An 18,548-nucleotide genomic window follows, 5' to 3' on the forward strand; every position below is an offset into this window, starting at 1 on the left:
GCCTTGGGAAGCCCAGTTCAAAAACAGCTGGGACTGAAGGCCGGGTAGAAATTGTAAGTTCCCAGTAAGAGGCAGAAATTGAGAAATGGAATGTTGGAGTTGCAAAAGAGAGCATGAATGGTGCCACGCATGCCTAAGAGGGAGTACCAAGACACAATGGGCTAGATTTTAAAAGCCCTGCGTGCGTAAATCCTGCCGGATTTACACGCGCAGGGCAAGCGCCTATTTTGCATAGGCCACCGGCGCGCGCGTAAGTCCCGGGACTTCATAAAAGGGGCGGGAGGGGCGTGCTCGGGGGCATGTCCGGGACGGGTCCAAGGGCGTGGCGACGGTTCGGGGGCGGGACAGGAGGGCGATCCCGAGTCCCCCGGCACTGTGGCCTGTGCCGGGGGGTGCCGAGGCGGCACGTGCAAGTTACGCCTGCTTCAAGCAGGCGTAACTTGCACAACAAAGGTAGGGGGGGGATTTAGGTAGGGCTGGGGGGTGGGGTAGATAGGGGAAGGGAGGGGAAGGTGATTTTGCGCAGCCTTGCGCGCGCCAACCCCGGATTTTATAAGATACGCATGGCTACGCACGTATCTTATAACATCCGGCGTACTTATTTAAGATCTACCTCAGCGTCTCAAGTAATCAGGAAGGGCTTGTCGAATAGAGTGTAACATCATCCCAGGGCTAAGAGTCCTTAAGTAACTTCGCTCTAGAGACAGGGAGACATAGTCTGTGTTGAGCAGCCAATTTGCTACTAGGCGCAGATTGGCGGCTAGGTTATAGGACTTCGTATCAGCAAGCTCCATCCCACCAGTATCCCATTTAGCGCACACGTTTTAAAATAGACTCCTTAGTGAATAGGTTGAAATATGTTATTCCCTCTTTGATAACCAAAGACCAAGTGGGGTTTGTATAGGGCAGAAGATCTCCTATGAATATTCACAAAGTGTACTTAGCCTTGGAGATGTCATCATCTGAAAATGAGACCCTCTATTGGTCAGTTATGTCAAAAAGGAATTTAATCGAGTCTCCTTAGAATATTTGAGAGTATTGTTCCTCAAATATGGCTTCTCAGACTGCTAAGCGCTATAAATGTTATATATTCAAATTAAACAGCTATAGTCTTAATCAATGGACATCTCTCAGATTGGATACCTGTTGTCTCCCTTGCTTTTTATTTTGTCCCTGGAGCCCTTAGTTTATTTGCTGAATTCTCATACAGGGATTCATGGTATTCCGATGGGTAGAAGGGTGGTAAATACTCTTATTTGCTGATGATTTATTATTACTACTTTCACAGGCCCTTACTTGTCTTCCCAAGGCCTTGCAGGTAATAGAGCATTATGGATTAATATCTGGTTTTAAAATGAATTTAGACAAAACTGAGCCTGTGGATATCCTGAACACTTTAGTGTTTGGTTGGCTTGATTTTCCTCTTCAGTGGAAAACTGGTACCCTCTGATAACCTAGGTATCCAAATACATACTGCTCCCAAAACATGGTATTTTTTTAATGTTAGAACATAAGAAATTGCCATGCTGGGTCAGACCAAGGGTCCATCAAGCCCAGCATCCCCTTTTCCAACAGAGGCCAAAACAAGGCAATTGCAGCAATGTATTGACCTTTGATTGGCTTTTCCACTTTTCCTGCAAGGTCAAGTAGTGCTTATTAAGATGGTAATATTGCCTAAAGTACATTATCTCAATCAAATGCTCCCATTTCGATAATCTAGGGTTGATTTTAAGACATTAGGTACCATGTGCAGTAACTTTTTATGGCATGGGGAAAAGGCTAGATTATCTTTATCAAAGCTGAGATTGCCTAGAGGGAAGGGAGTTTGGGTTTTCTGAATTTTCACTATTATAATTTAGGTAATAATATGAGAATACTGGGTGAATGGCTGCTGGACAATAGCGATTGTGTAGATTTTTTTTTATTGAAAAGGGATGTATTTATTTATTTAAAAAAATTTTCTGTACAGTCGTTAAGTTAAATACCATCACAACGGTTTACAGAAGGGCACGATAAAGAGAAATATGGGTGGTATAGATTAAAAATTACTTGTGTGCCATCATAGTACGGTAACAATTTAAAATAATAAACTAGGTGTATAAGTTAAACCTGATTGTTAGGAACAAATTAGGCAGTTTGATTTTAACATTAATGTGCTTATGTAGGTTACTAAAAACTTCTAGCTTGGTGCATCCTTATCGCTCAACTATTTTTTCTCCTTTTCTGTATCTTTATAAAATGCTTGTTTAAAAAGCCAGGTTTTCAGGTTAGTTTTGATAGTTTTGAATAATTTCAGATTTGTCTGTAGTCATACTCCTTGATTTGAAGTTTTTGTTACATGCACACAGAGGAGATTCCACATGAATTGTTGAAATGGGGACTTCCTCGCACAATGTGGGGTACTTGGAGGAGGTTTTGAGATAGACTAGGCTTATCTACTAGGGTTTCTTTTCAATTACCTGTGGTTGGTAATCGGGGTTTTTCTCCAGGCATGGGGAGCTACTTCTCACAACTGGGGATAGCGGGTTCTCCGGTTCTTTAAGGTGGGTTTTTAAATAAAGAGACATTAAGATACATAATTTTGCACATGTTCAACAGACCATGGACTTCTCAGCACAGGATTATTTTTATTTGCAAATTCACAGTTATATTACATCCAAACTAAGGGCCTTACTAAGGCATTTCTCCCATTCTGTGTCTTTAGGAAAAATGCTTAGTAAATGAGGACCTAAGAGAGAGGAAATTACCTCTGGTCTCTCTGGCCTTTAATGTTTGTGTGTGAATGTGTTATAAACCTAAGACATTTTCTGTCTGCATTATACAAATACTTGCACAATGTAGATGATCATTCTATGCTAGACACATTGGCAGCGGTCTGGAGTACTGATTTAAAAATAAACTTGGATGGAAGGCATATGGGGATTTGCATTTCCATCATTTATAATTCTACAGAAAATGTGTTATTGTGAGAATTACAGTTTTACATTCTGCATAGAATAATCATTATACCAGTACGAGCAAAATGCATGAACTGACTCAGATCAATGTAGAAAAGTGCTCTGTGACATCTGCCACTGCAATCCACTGTCTGTGGGAATGTTCATAGGTTCATTTGTTCTGGAACGATGTTACCAATTGTCTGACTGGATGGCTCAAAGAAACAATTTCATTAGATGGTGGTTTTGCTCTATTGCATCATGTCTCCATCACAAGGGCTTGAGAAGGATTCTTAAATATTTGCTCATTGAGATGTATTTAATAGCAAAATGATGTATCCTTCTAAAATGGTTAGATTCCCACCCTTCTGATCCAAAAATGTGGCACTTTCAGTTGTTCAATTTGATGATTATGGAATATAGAATGGCGGACCTGAAAAACCTTTTGTGGCAGTGTGGAAACCTTTTGAATTGTCTTTAGATTCTGATGTGAGAAGGATGTATAACTTTCTGCAAATTTCATAACTATATGTTCACTGAACATACCCAGATCAGGCCAGACCAGTGAGTTATGCACTCCCACCAGCAGATGGAGGCAGAGAACAAAGCTTCGAGGCACCACTATATACCAAGCGTGCCACCTGCATGATCCTAAAGACCTCCATCACACCCCCCTCAGCTGGCGGAGTGGGGAAGAGGACATTATTCTATTTATTTCGTCGTCCCCAAGAAAGAAGGAACTTTTTGACCCAACCTGAATTTAAAGAAGGTCAATATAGCCCTCAAGGTGCCTTGATTCCACATGGAAACGCTTTGGTCGGTTATTGCAGCGGTAAGGAAGGGCGAGAACCTGGCGTCCCTGGATCTTTGTAGTACCAAAGAAGGGGAGGGCACCTTCCGTCCTATCCTGGATCTTCAGCAAGTGAACGTCAGCTTGAGGGTCCCTCGCTTCCGGATGGAGACCCTAAGAATGGTCATCGCAGCCATCTGCAAAAGGGAGTGCCTCGCCTCCTTGGATCTCACAGAAGCCTACCTCCACATCCCGATTCGGAGCGATCATCAGCAGTTCCTGCATTTCAAGTTTCTGGGACAGCATTTTCAGTTCCGGGCGCTCCCTTCCGGCTTGGTGACGGCTCCACTAACCTTTACCAAGGTGATGGTAGTCGTAGCGGCGGCCCTCTGGATGAAGGGAGTGCTAGTCCACCCTTACCTCGATGACTGGCTGATTCATGCAGAGTTGGAGGAGGATTGCTTGCAAGCGATATGCCGGGTAACTCAGTTGCTCTAGTTGCTGGGCTGGGTAATCAATGGAACCAAGAGTCATCTGATCCAATCGGAGCTCACTTCTACACTCGGGATGGCAGGTGTTCCTCACGAAGGACAGGATGCGCAAGTTGCAGCAACAAGTTCTTCATATTCTGCATCTTCCATTACCCAGAGTGTGGGACTATCTGCAGCTTCTGGGCTCCATGGCGTCAACGTTGGAGTTGGTGCCGTGGGCTTTTGCTCACATGAGGCCGTTGCAGAGGGCGCTACTGTCTCGGTGGAACCCAGTGTCGGAACAGTACCAACTGACATTACCGTTGTCACAGCAGACCAGGACCAGCCTGGAGTGGTGGTTATCAGAGACCAACTTGCAGAAGGGCATGCCCCTCAAAGTCCCGAATTGGGTGGTCGTGTTGACGGACGCAAGTCTCCAGGGTTGGGGAGTGGTGTGCCTGGGTCATGCAGCCCAGGGCACATGGTCCTGGTCCATCAATTGCCTCAAGACGAGGGCAGTTCGCAGAGCGTTGGTATCGTTTCTGCCTCAGGTTCAAGGAAGAATGGTTCGCGTCTTCTCAGACAACGCCACCACGGTGGTGTATCTCAACCAACAGGGTGGCACCAAGAGTCCGGCCATGGCTTGGGAGACTCATCTTCTCTTTGCTTGGGCCGAAATTCATCTGGAGGGAATCATGGCCTCATATGTGGCAGGGGTGGACAACGTGCAGGCATACTTCCTCAGCCGTCATCAGCTGGATCCCAGGGAGTGGGAACTTTCCCGGGAGGCCTGGAACCACGTTTGTGCCAGATGGGGGGCTCCGCGATCCAACTCGAAGACAGTAAGGTTCTTCAGTCGAAAGGAGGAAGTCTGGTCGGTCTGGATGCTCTCGTATGCAAGTGGCTGACATGGATTCTGCTCTGTTTTTCCCCCTTGGCCCCTCATCGGGCGCATTCTTCGACAGATAGAGCAACACCCAGGTTCAGTGGTCCTGGTGGCTCCGGAGTGGCCATGACATTCTTGGTTTGCAGACCTAATTCAGCTAGTGGCAGACGGTCTATTGCATCTGGCCCACCTCCCGGATCTCCTCCATCAAGGACCCATCTTTTCGGATCGGGAGGATCGCTTCTCTCTCGCAGCCTGGCTTTTGAAAGGTGGCGGCTCCGCATGAAGGGCTATTCGGAACCAGTGATTTCCACCCTCCTCCAGGCTAGACGTCCCTCCACTTCCGTGGCGTATGTTCGGGTGTGGAAAGTGTTTGAGGAATGGTGTGATCAACATGGCGTGATACCCCTTTTGGTGACCATTCCCCACATTTTAGCCTTTCTGCAACAGGGCTTGTCTAAGGGCCTGGCCAAAGTTTCCTCCGGATCCAGGTTTCGGCTCTGGGGTGCCTCAAGGGCCGGGTAGGGGGCAAGCTCCTGGCCAGCCATCCGGATGTTGTCCGTTTCTTAAAAGGGGTAAAGCATCTTCGCCCTCCAGTTCGAAGTTGTCAAGACTGGAACCTTAACCTGGTTTTACGGATGCTTTGCGCTTCGAGCTTTGAGCCGTTCCATTGAGTCTTCCTCAAGGACCTTACTTTGAAAACGTTTTTCTTGGTAGCCATTTGCTCTGCTAGACGTATTTCCGAACTGCAGGCTCTCTCCTGTCAGGATCCTTTCCTGCACATTTCGGCGGATAAGGTGTCTTTTGCATACGGTACCTTCCTTCCTACCCAAAGTGGTATCTGCCTTCCATGTGAATCAATCCGTGGAGTTGCCCGGGTTTCCAAATTGGGCTTGGGACTCATTGGGCAGAGAACTTCACCTGTTGGATGTGCACCGCATATTGCTCCTGTATTTAGAGGTCACTAACTCCTTTCGAAGGTCGGACCATCTTTTTGTGGTGTTTGGGGGACCGAAGAAGGGTGAGAAGGCATCCATGGCCTCCTTGGCTCGATTGTTGAAGGAGGCCATCTGTTCGACCTACATTGGCAACGGTCAACCTATTCCAGCGGGTTTGAAAGCGCATTCTACTAGAGCGCAGGCGGCTTCCTGGGTGGAGTGTCAACTGGTGTCACCTGAAGAAATATGTAGGGCCGCTATATGATCCTCTTTGCATACCTTTACAAGACATTACCATCTGGATGTACAGGCGTCGGAGGGTGCGGTCTTTGGGGAAAGCGTTCTAAGAGCGGGTCTTTTGGGTTCCTGCCCGGTGTAGTGTAGCTTTGGTAAATCCCACTGGTCTGGACTGATCTGAGTATATTCAAGAAAGGAAAATTGGGTCTTACCTGCTAATTTTTGTTCCTGTAATACCACAGATCAGTCCAGAGGCCTGCCCTGGTAGACCTGCCGAAAGACTGATTTGCCTGGTGTTTAGCTGCTGTATTTTTTTTTTTTTTTGGTTTTAATATACCGGAAGTTCCTGTATACAATACATATCACTCCGGTTCACATTTAACAGAAATAACTATCGCCGGGGAGGCGGTTTACATGGAACATATCGAATATAATGAACGGATAATAATCAAGGTAAAATCTATTATGAAACAACTAAGATCAACTATAAGAAGAATATAGGGGTTGATCCTTATTCATTGAATGTTATGAGCTACGGTCCGGATCTGGGGTTCTAGGTTCAGGGGAATCCAACCCTTGCATTTTTGTTTTTCGTGTTCACCCTTTTGGGAATTGTTTATAAGTTTGACTATTGCATCTTGGCTTGGGTATTAATTAATACTGAGGAGCTGCAGGTGGCACACCTGGTATATAGCAGTGCCTCAAAGCTTTGTTCTCTGCCTCCATCTGCTGGTGGGAGTGCATAACCCACTGGTCTGGACTGATCTGTGGTATTACAGGAATGAAAATTAGCAGGTAAGACCCAGTTTTCCTTTCCTTGCTTTACTTGTTTCATTAGTTCAATTCATTCACTTTGTGTGTGGGGTTTTTTGTTTTTTTTTTATATGGAAAGAATTGGGGAGGGGGACAAAGGTGAATACGAAAACCTTGGAAACTTTGAGATGTTTATGATTGTATATATGCCCAATGTTAATAAAAAGTTGTTTAAAAAATAGATAAATAAAATTGTTGTACAGATTTGGTAGGTTCCTGTCATTCAGACTGGTGGAGAGATGAAATATGGGAATTTTGGCTTTCCCTGGTCAATTTCAGCTATTTCTCCACACCAGTCTGCATGAACCTGCCATACATTGTATTTTAATTGTTCTTTTTCAGTATGTTCAGTTTTATGTACAGTATCTGTTGAGCTTTTCGTATATGTAATATGGTTTCAGCTACTGAAGCTGTGGAGAATTGCAGCTAATGCTTCTGTTTCATGGAAGCTTCAGCTTAATTTTTCACCCTGTGAAAACAGCACAACCCTACCATTTAGACTGATGTAGACAACCAGTACAATTTCTGGAGGTAAACTAAAATTCCCATTCTTCCCATATTGGTTTCTCAATTCTCTGAAGACTACTAGGGTCATATAACCATACATCTGCTTTGAACGGACTAGGAACTTTCAGAACTTCCTGGAAAAGTAAGGTCCTTTGTGTGGCAGTTCTAGTTTTGGAGTAGTCCCATGGATCCCCGCAGTTATTTGTCAGCTATGCATATTGGAAATTATTCTTTTTGTGGCCCTGCAGAAACTGTTCAGAGGAATCCTTTTCTTAATCATTGACTTTTCCAAAAACTACTTGTAGTTTTTCCCAGCCCAATTTGACAATTTTAATAATTTTTTTGTCAACTCTGCCTTGCTAGTTGCACATTTCTTTATTCAGCTGAACTTTTCTTCTCTCTGGAGTATTGTCTTCTGACAAGATTTGTTTGATTTTGTTAAGATTTTTTTTTTCATGTCTGAGAAGTAAGCCAGTTGCTTTGAGATCTATTCAGTTGCAAGTAAAAGATGTTCTGTTACTAATCGGCACAAGACATTTTCTATAAATTTCTGGACCAAAGCCATAAGTATAGCTGCAAGCTTTTCACTAAGATCTCACTGCTTCAGGTACCTGGATGTCTAAAAAGAGATGATAGCAGTGTTTCTCCGATTAGTTTTAAATGTGCCACATGCTAACTTCAGGGAGTGCCCCCTAGTCTTTCTATTATCCGAAAGAGTAAATAACCGATTCACATCTACCCGTTCTAGACCTCTCATGATTTTAAACACCTCTATCATATCCCCCCTCAGCCATCTCTTCTCCAAGCTGAAAAGTCCTAACCTCAAATTTGCAGATGATACAAAATTGTTCAGAGTAGTTAAATCACAAGCAGATTGTGATAAATTGCAGGAAGACCTTGTGAGACTGGAAAATTGGGCATCAAAATGGCAGATGAAATTTAATGTGGATAAGTGCAAGGTGATGCATATAGGGAAAAATAACCCATGCTATAGTTACACAATGTTAGGTTCCATATTAGGTGCTACAACCCAAGAAAGAGATCTAGGCGTCATAGTGGATAACACATTGAAATAGTCAGTTCAGTGTGCTGCGGCAGTCAAAAAAGCAAACAGAATGTTGGGAATTATTAGAAAGGAAATGGTAAATAAAATGGAAAATGTCATAATGCCTCTGTATCGCTCCATGGTAAGATTGCACCTTGAATACTGTGTACAATTCTGGTCGCCGCATCTCAAAAAAGATATAATTGCGATGGAGAAGGTATAGAGAAGGGTGACCAAAATGATAAGGGGAATGGAACAGCTCCCCTATGAGGAAAGACTAAAGAGGTTAGGACTTTTCAGCTTGGAGAAGAGATGGCTGAGGGGGGATATGATAAAGGTGTTTAAAATCATGAGAGGTCTAGGACGGGTAGATGTGAATCGGTTATTTACTCTTTCGGATAATAGAAAGACTAGGGGGCACTCCATGAAGTTAGCATGTGGCACATTTAAAACTAATCAGAGAAAGTTCTTTTTTACTCAACGCAGAATTAAACTCTGGAATTTGTTGCCAGAGGATGTGGTTAGTGCAGTTAGTATAGCTGTGTTTAGAAAAGGATTGGATAAGTTCTTGGAGGAGAAGTCCATTACCTGCTATTAATTAAGTTGACTTAGAAAATAGCCACTGCTAGTACTAGCAATGGTAACATGGAATAGACTTAGTTTTTGGGTACTTGTCAGGTTCTTATGGCCTGGATTGGCCACTGTTGGATGCTGGGCTTGATGGACCCTTGGTCTGACCCAGTATGGCATGTTTTTATGCTTCCAAACGTTCAGTATGTATTGACCAGTAAGTGGGAGACCACCTCCCCCTACACACATTTTGATTCCTGTAAGTAAGAAGCTAGATATGAGGTACTATGTCCAGGAAAATAAAGGCTCTGATATGTCCATAAGCACATCATAGTGTGGAAATTGCATCTACTATAAAAAGGATTATAAATTTTGAGAAACCAAGCATCTGTGCCCCTTGGACAAGATTCACAGACTCTTAACCTTTTTGGGAGAAATCATTACCAGAACACTATGCTTTCCATAGCTTCTTACCAGATCTGTATCATACAGTACTTTGCTGTTGGATTCATGGACCCTTGAGCTGGCTGAAGACTCACTGTGGGGAGGCCCACTGTGGATGTCAAAGCCAGGAGGCGGCACTGAGCAGGAGACCGGAGGGATCTTCACCACTGAAAGCCCGAGGTCCCCCCAGGAGGAGCCCGTGAGGACCCAAGCTGCTTGAACTTACGTGTGGTCTCCTGAAGGCCGGTGTCTGAAGAGGAGTTCCTGAAGATCGGGAAGAGGAGGGCTGAAGCCAGGAGGCCAGCTGGAATTTCACCACTGGAAGCCCGTGGTCCTCCCGAGAGGAGCTCGTGAGGACCCGAGCCGTTTGGACTTAGGAGGGGCCTCCTGGACGAGAGCCGGAGTCAGGAACCAGTGGAGCGAAGCCGAAATCAGAAGCCGTGGACGAGCCAAAGTCAGAGGCAGTAGGCTAAAGCCAAGGTCAGAAGCCAGTAGTCGGAAGCCGAGGTCGAAGCCAGTAGTCGGATGCCGAGGTCAGAAGCCAGTAGTCAAAAGCCGAGGTCAATAGCCAGAAGACGAAAGGAGCAACTAGTAGCTCTCAAAAGAGATTGAACCCTGTTGCAAGGCAAAGGCACAGGCCTAGCTGTAGGGTTTAAATACCCTTAGCATTAGACGTCATCAGGAGGCTGTCCTGTAACTTCCCACGCTGGCCCCTTTAAGTCTGGAGCCCCTGCGCGCGCGCGCCTAGGGGGCGAGGCCAGACGCGACGGATCGGCGGCGTCTCCCTCAAGGAGGGAGCGCAGCGGCAGAGGCCAGGACTGGCCCTGCCGGCCGGAGAGGCACTTCAGCGGGCCGGGACGGCCCCGAGGTGAGTGGAGGGACTGGGGCATGGCCCGGGACCGTAATATTTGCATAAAGTTCTGAAAGGGATCAAAGCATTTGCTGAATTTCTTCTTCAAGAAAGACCAGTTGAATTCCATCATGTAATGGATGCTGCTGAGAAGTTTGAAAAACATCTGACCCGCACAACATATGTTTTTCACTCAGCATCGAGACTCTGCCATGGCTTTTGATGCCTCAGGCTGAATATTGAGAAGGATATAATATGCATTCTTGCTTTTCCATTAGGGTGTTCCAGATCCTTTTAGCTTCTAGAAAGGAGTCCAGTAAAAAGTCTTACAGTTTTAAACAGAGATTTGCCATCTAATGTGAGGGCAAACCTTTAGGTTTTGATAACTGCCCCCTTTGCTTTTAAATTTGTTTTAGCATCTTTACCTAAACTAATCAAGGGGCTAGGTTTCACTCTTACTTGTATGCTGATGATATACAAGTACTTGCAGCTTTTAATTCTGATTATATTTCAGACATAGTAAAATTTAACTGCTGCCTGGATAAAATTGCAAATTGGCTAAGTGACCATTAACTGCAGGTGAATCTGCAAAAGTCCGAAGCCATTTGGTTTGGCAGATGCAAATCCAGTATCAAATTGACTCTTAGGTGAAATATTGTTATTCCTCTGACAAATGTGATTAAAATTTTAGGAGTTTACTTAGATGAGGTGTTGTCTGTCAAGAGAAGTGTCTTATCTAAATCTTTTTTTATACTTTTGGGATGGTATGAAAGCTGGCTCTTTCCTTAGGCAAATGTTATCTGGTAGTGTTGTACTCTTATTTTGTCACAAATACATTATTGTAATTCTTTGTATTTGGGCATCATTGAAACTAATTTGAAAGACATTTAACTGCTACAAAATACAGCGCATCAAAATTAGATCATATTTCGCTGCTGTTCAAGAACCTACACTGACTGTTCATCCATTACCAGATTCTTTTTAAGACACTTGGCCTCTTAGTCATTATCTAAGAAGGAGCTGGATTATCTTGCCAATATTGATAAACTCTTGGCTGTATCATTGGGTGGTTGATTTTAATGAGTACTATTGAGCCCATGGACATCCTGTGTTTTCTTTGAATTTGTTTTTGTTTTAAGCTGTTTTAAAAAAAAAAATGTTGTGGTGTTAGAATTGTATCTTATATATTTTATTGTACAAAGTTTTGAAATTGTTCTTATGAAAATTGGTATAGTAAAATAAACATTACCATTGCCATCTAGATCTCTTCTTTTGGGTGCCCCCCCCCTCAAAAAAAACCCACTTATATACTTTTCTGCCATATAATGTGTTAGCATTACCCTAACACCTGCTCAAAGTTAAAGCTGTGGTCACTTGGAGAATCCTGCCAAATGCTGCTTAGGCCTGTCTGCACCTATGCATGTTCCCCTACCTCCTGCCCACCAACTGGGTCCCTACTTGCTGTTGGGAAATACCATGCCTAGAACCTGTCCCCTTGTGGTTTCTAGGGACACTGAGAGCCCATACAATCCATGGGTCATATAGTTCCTGGAAATGCACCTACAGACCAAATACAAAAAATGCTAGGATTGTCAATCAGTCATGGGGACTGAATCAAAATGAATAGTTTATCAACATAAATAGAACAGCGAACAGAAAAAATGTTTTTATTTAGAAACAGTCAATAAGTGAAAAAAGAAAACACTTGGACAAGTTTTACTGTATTCGGCCAGTTCCCAGAGAGGTTGAGGTTAGGCTCTCATTAAGGTTGTGTAGAATTAGGACAGGACACAGATCTGATTCCTCTGCATTCTCAGGCAAGACTGGAAAATTATAGCAATTTTGGGGCTAATTCTTGGTGGCCTATGTTGGAAGGACCAATCAGGGCATAAAGTACAGCTTTTAGACCAATGGCATTGCAGAATCTTAGAATTGTACAACTCCTGAAGATACTGGGAAACATGCTCTCCAAACCTCAATCTAATTCGAGCAGGCATACCAAGCCTCAGTTTGAACTACTGTGTCATAAAGATTAGAACCCTACCTGCAGGCTAGCTTAAGGAAAATGAATTGTCTGGGGGGAAAAAACAAAAGTCCCAGGGCAAAGCAAGGAAATACAATGCATATAAAACCCTCATTTCACCACATCCCCCCCCCCTTTTTTTTTTTTTGTTGGACAACCTTTACAGCCAGAGGATTTCAATTGCATGACTTGGCGAATTTACTAGTCTTTGGAGAAAGCAAACTTGCTTACCTATAACATGTTTTCTTAAGATAGCAGTTCACCAGTAATACAGAGCCTCTCTCCTCCTCTTGGGAGTTGTTTCTCACCTCCCTACTCCTGTCAAAGTTGTATGAAAGAACAGAGTGGAGCTTCAGGACTACTCCAGTGTGGAAAATGCTGTACATGAGCAGAGGCTTTTGCTTTTCCAGAGGGTCCTGGAGATTTCCAGGTCGTTTGATGTGTGGTCACATCATCCACTTCTCTGAAGATAATTCACCAGTCCTAGAACCCTTGTTATAGGTATGCCAGTTTCTAACAGCTGGAGGATGTGAGAGAGCAAGCAAATATGCTGTTATAATTTAGCTGAGTTCCTCTCTTTATCCTGACAGCCTCCCTACCAGTAATCTTTCTCCTTCATGGTTCTGTGTGTCAAACCATTCATCTACTCGCACCCCTCCCCAACTTATATTTTTTTCCCTAAAAGGATAGGTATACTTTGTTGTGACTTTATAGTAACAGCAGGAATGCATACCTCTGATCAGCTGCTAAGCAGATATTGATACTTGAGAAGAATGGATTCCAAACATATGCGGCTGTTAATGTTTATTAGAGGATTCTTTTTCCCTTAATACCTTGTTCTCTTTTCTTTAGTTGCAGTCAAGCAGTACCCCAGATGCTGGTCATGAATCTTTGCCATCCCGGGTAAAAGAGAGCATTGAGGTGAAAGGGAAGCTTGAGGCCGAAGGGGCAGAGGATCCAGTCCTGATGCTGGCAGAGAAGTGCACTGAGGCAGACTCTGAACAGTTGGAGGGCCCCAAGGAGGAAAAGGTGCTGTGTGAAGGGACTGCCAGCCCTCACAGTAGAACAGATCCTGAGGAGAGAGAGGAAGGACCAGTCTCTGAGTAAGTGAGGGCTGAGAGAGACTGTGGAGGGAGGTGGGGTAGGAAGGAAGGCATTTGTAGAGTGTCAGAGCATGAGGATCTTAGGGTTTGGTTTTCCTCTCAAGGTGTGACATTGAGAGAGAGACAAACTGAAACAGAATCTGAGAAATATTTTGTCTGCAAAAGCTTGCTCAGAAAAGATTTTCAATCTCTAGTCAGCATTCACAGCGGTTCCCCCCAGTTAACATTGTGAAGCACATTCATGTACATTTTTGTGGTCCCTAGCACTGTGGATCCTTGGCCTCTTAACCAGTTAGGCATGAGTAATTTTTCATAGGCAATCAAATGTTTGATATCCAGATTTTTAACTATTGGTCATTTCTGCATGATCACACTCAATGCCTTTAGGTGAACTGCTTTTTATGTAATATTTGGTTTTCTAATATCTTGCTGCCAATTAACATTTCTGTTTGTCTTGTAGTTTAGAAATTTGGTGGGTCAGCATTTTGGACTATTGAGCCAATGTTTACCATTATCCTACAGACCCAGCATATTCTGACAAAGATAAAGGATTCAGGGCAGGGGGATTTGTGGGAAGGCAATGCAAGTGGGGTAGTTGTAGAGGAGCAGAGATAGGGGGGGGGGGAGGGTGGTAACAGCAATTTTAATTTCAGGTACATTGTTTTAAGGTTCCAAAATACATAATTTATGATTTTGATTTATCTAGTCAAGTGAAGAAATCAACCCTCAATCCTAATGCAAAGGAGTTTAATCCGGCCAAACCTCTTCTATCTGTGGTAAGTGAACCAAGAAAGGCAGATTGACACATGTATATTTTGTGGTTATTTGTTAATGAAATCTAAGGTTTTAATCCCTTTGACCTTTGTTGCAGAACAAGTCAACAAGTAGTCCAGCATCTCCCGGTCCCAGAACCCATTGTAGCAGTGCCATTCCAATGCTAGCAACGGGCCAGAGTGGAATGTACAGCCAGTATATCTCTTACATCCCTCAGATCCACATGAGTCCTGCCGTGCAGGTACATAAGCCTTTTGTGGGGGAGGGGAAAGAGATGAGTAAGGAACACACACTAATTGGATGTTAACTTGATTTTAGGCTCCACAGATGTATCCTTATCCAGTCTCTAATTCCGTACCTGGTCAGCAAGGGAAGTACAGAGGTGCCAAAGGAGGTGAGAACCCTTTTTCTTGTAGGACCCCACCCCTAACAAATATGCTGCATCTAGTGCCCTCCTTCATTAAATGAAGAGAATAATCTACCATCACCTTCTGAGGGACATCAGACCAACCTCAACAGTCAATCAGAATACAGGAATGCTGCCTCCCATGGTGGGGTAAGGTCTCTCCTTGTGCAGCAGTGATGTCACAGAGATCTGTGCACTTCTCTCTTCACAGGTTCTCTACCCCCTCAGCGGTCAGACCAGCATCAGCCTGCCTCAGCTCCTCCAATCATGCAGGCAGCAGCAGCAGCGGGACCTCCCCTAGTTGCAGCAACACCATATTCACCCTATATTTCATACAACCCCCAACAATTTCCTGGACAGCCTACAATGATGCAACCTATGGCTCATTATCCTTCCCAGGTAAAGGCTTGTTTTGTAAGCATAGTGGGTAGGAAGGGGTGCTTATATCTACTTCTATGTCTAATTCTACTTCCTTGTTATTACCCAGACTGTCTTCGCTCCAATGATCCAGAGTAACCCACGAATGATGGCATCAGGGAGCCATCCACAAGCTATGGTCTCCTCTTCCACTCCTCAGTATCCCCCCACGGAGCAGCCCACACCCCAAACTCTCTATGGTGAGTAACACCTGTACCACTGCCATCGTATCAAACTCCTTCGCCAAGTGATGTCTGTACCCCTGTCTTTTCTAGGGAAATACCTTGTAGGTGCAGCTTCCACAATGTTCTTGAAAGTAAGAATGTTTCCATTTCTCTTTAGTATACAATTTTTTTTTTTTACATTTTTTAATCATACTTTGTTACATAGTTAAGTTGAAAGAATATTAAGAGGGCCATAAAGTTAAACCTTCTGATTGCTTTAACAGCTCTTTACAAGGTTATTCAATAAAAAGCCAAAAAAACCCCAATTCAAAACAGCTTTAGGCATTTCTGGGACAGTGAAAAAAATGTATCCTGACACCAAATAAGACAAATTAAAATCACTGTATTAGTGTTTCTTCCTAGAGTATAGCTATTCCCTATACCACCAATTTTTTCCTGTAAAATAAGATGTGCTAGCATCTGCTGATATGAACTGTTCCATAATGTCACCATGTTTTGAGTAAAAAAAAAAAAAAAAAAATCTTTTTCTATAAAGTTGCTGAAATCTATTTTTCTCAGTGAAAAAGCAGGCAAGAATCTGCCATAATGGGTGCGAGTGATGGCATCCAATGTCACTGACATGGACACAGGTCTTAGAGCTCAGCAACTGTCTCATTGATCATGTGTGGGAGATGACACACATGCATGAATGCCACTTCATGAGTCCATCAGTCTTTCTTCATCTGAGCTAATGCAAGGATGTGTTTCCCAGTATCTCTACAATTTTCTTTTGTCCTTATTTGGGCTAATTTTCTGCTTTGCTGCATCTTTTTTTTTCTTTTGCCACTGCCTTGGCAGCCTTTCAACAGAACTTTTTAGTTCTTAAAAAAAAAAAATGGAAAAATGCAAGGCCAAGAAGACTGCAGTTAGTGGCTTCAAGGTCTGTTTGTGGGCACCAGGTGCCCATAACAGATGCACATTCTATCTGCTATTGCTGCCTGGGCTTGGATCACAATGCTTCTAACTGTTACAGTTGTGATTGGATTATCCCCAAGGGTTCAGCAATACTTCACCCGGAAGATGTTGGTCCTGTGACAGGTGCTATTGGATTCGTTCGAACCTACCACCGCCTTAGAGATCCAATCTCTGTTGAAGAAAATGAAACCTTCCTCCCATCCCTTCGACCAAATACCATCAAAACTGCTTCTGCTAATACCCGAAACCATTTCCAAACCGCTAGCGGACATTATAAGTTGTTCCTTAACACAGGGAATCTTCCCTGAAGCCCTAAAAACCGCCTCTCTTAAACCGCTACTAAAGAAGCCAGATCTGGATCCCAAGAACCCAAACAACTTCCGCCCAATCTCCAACCTGCCTTTTGTAGCAAAAATTCTGGAAAAATTGGTCAATTCACAACTCTCCACTTACTACGAAGATCACCAAATACTACACCCCACACAATATGGATTTCGCAAGGATTTAAGCACTGAAACCCTACTCCTATCGCTAACAGACCACCTCATCATGGGCTTGGACAAAGGACAATCATTCCTACTAATTCTACTGGACCTGTCAACAGCGTTCGACACTGTCAACCATGCCACCCTCCTCAACCGCCTCTCGGATATAGGAATAACAGGCTCCGCTCATACATGGTTCAAAACATTCCTCTGTAACAGAGGATACAAAGTTAAAATCAATAATAAAGAATCCCCCCGCTACAATTCCTCACTAGGAGTTCCTCAAGGCTCCTCACTATCCCCAACACTATTCAACATATATCTTCTTCCTCTATGTCAACTGTTAACTAACCTGCAACTAAAACATTACTTATACGCGGATGACGTTCAAATTCTGATACCCATCAAAGAATCTATCACAAAAACGCTTAAATTCTGGGATAACTGCCTCCAAGAGATCAACGGACTCCTCACAAACCTAAACCTAATTCTAAACTCGGCTAAAACAGAACTCCTCCTCATCACCCCAGACAACAGCAACCCCCCACAAATTGCTCCAATTAACACCATGGCAACACAAGCAAGAGACCTAGGGGTAATAATAGACAAACACTTGAATCTAAAAACATTTATTAACAATACAACCAAGAACTGCTTCTACAAGCTGCAAGTAACCAAAAGAATGAAACTCACTCCTACACTTTCAGGACTTCAGAACAGTTCTACAATCCGTAATATTCTCCAAGATAGATTATTGCAACTCTATCTTGCTAGGTCTCCCGGCTTCATCCATCAAACCACTTCAGATACTCCAGAATTCGGCAGCCAGAATCCTAACTAATACCAGAAGAAGAGACCACATCTCTCCCATTCTAATAAATCTGCACTGGCTTCCAATACACTACAGAATCCTCCACAAGTCCTTCACCATCATCCATAAATCAATCCACTCCCAAGCCCCTCTCAACCTCCAAATCCCCCTCAGACTACACACATCATCCAGACCCATCAGAGAAGTCTACAAAGGTTTGCTGACTGTTCCCCCAACTAAATCCACACACCATATTGCTCTCAGAGACCGGGCCTTTTCTACAGCGGGCCCCGCTCTTTGGAATACCTTACCACCGGATCTTAGACTTGAACCCTGTCTAATAACTTTTAGAAAAAGGCTCAAGACTTGGCTATTTAAACAAGCCTTTCCCAAGTCTAATAGCCAGGGAGAGATCCTACGGCAGGGAGAGAACCTACGGTAATACCCATGGAGAGACCTTACTGCACAACTGAGAGACACTTCTGCACAATGTAAATAATTTCCATTAAGGGACATTATGGCACAATGTAAATAATCTACCTCTGTAAAGATTATATAATTCTTGTCTATCCATGTCTCCTTCTTTCCCAGTTTCAACAACCTTGTTATATTGTAACTTTTTACTTCCTCGACACTGGTTAAAAGAACACACTCCATGCATCTCCAGGCCACTTATCTGCCAGGCAATCAGAAGGTAGTAGCAGATCGCCTCGGTCTGTTTCCATCCCCACGAGTGATCTCTGGATCCCTATGTAGCAAGCAAAATCTTCCAACACTGGGGTCAACCAATCGTTGACACCTTTGCATCCCAACTGAATCACAAAGTGGACAGATTCTGCTCCCTGCACAGGCAAAAAAACACGTTAACCATGGACGCCTTCGCTCGCCCCTGGAACACAGGCCT

The 18,548-nt window shown here is 43.7% G+C and overlaps 1 protein-coding gene across 1 annotated transcript in view; it reads left to right on the forward strand.

The window, feature by feature from the left end:
- The window catches only part of ATXN2L (ataxin 2 like), a 235,148-nt gene that overhangs the window by 187,775 nt on the left and 28,825 nt on the right, over window positions 1-18,548 (forward strand). Inside the window, exons 14-19 of the mRNA XM_029607113.1 lie at window positions 13,362-13,612; window positions 14,319-14,388; window positions 14,484-14,627; window positions 14,705-14,780; window positions 15,004-15,191; window positions 15,280-15,409. Coding sequence (XP_029462973.1) covers window positions 13,362-13,612; window positions 14,319-14,388; window positions 14,484-14,627; window positions 14,705-14,780; window positions 15,004-15,191; window positions 15,280-15,409 — 859 coding nt within the window. The remainder of the gene's footprint in view (window positions 1-13,361; window positions 13,613-14,318; window positions 14,389-14,483; window positions 14,628-14,704; window positions 14,781-15,003; window positions 15,192-15,279; window positions 15,410-18,548) is intronic.

The sequence above is a fragment of the Rhinatrema bivittatum genome, chromosome 6, assembly GCF_901001135.1.
Source record: "Rhinatrema bivittatum chromosome 6, aRhiBiv1.1, whole genome shotgun sequence".
In the NCBI taxonomy this organism is placed as follows: domain Eukaryota; kingdom Metazoa; phylum Chordata; class Amphibia; order Gymnophiona; family Rhinatrematidae; genus Rhinatrema; species Rhinatrema bivittatum.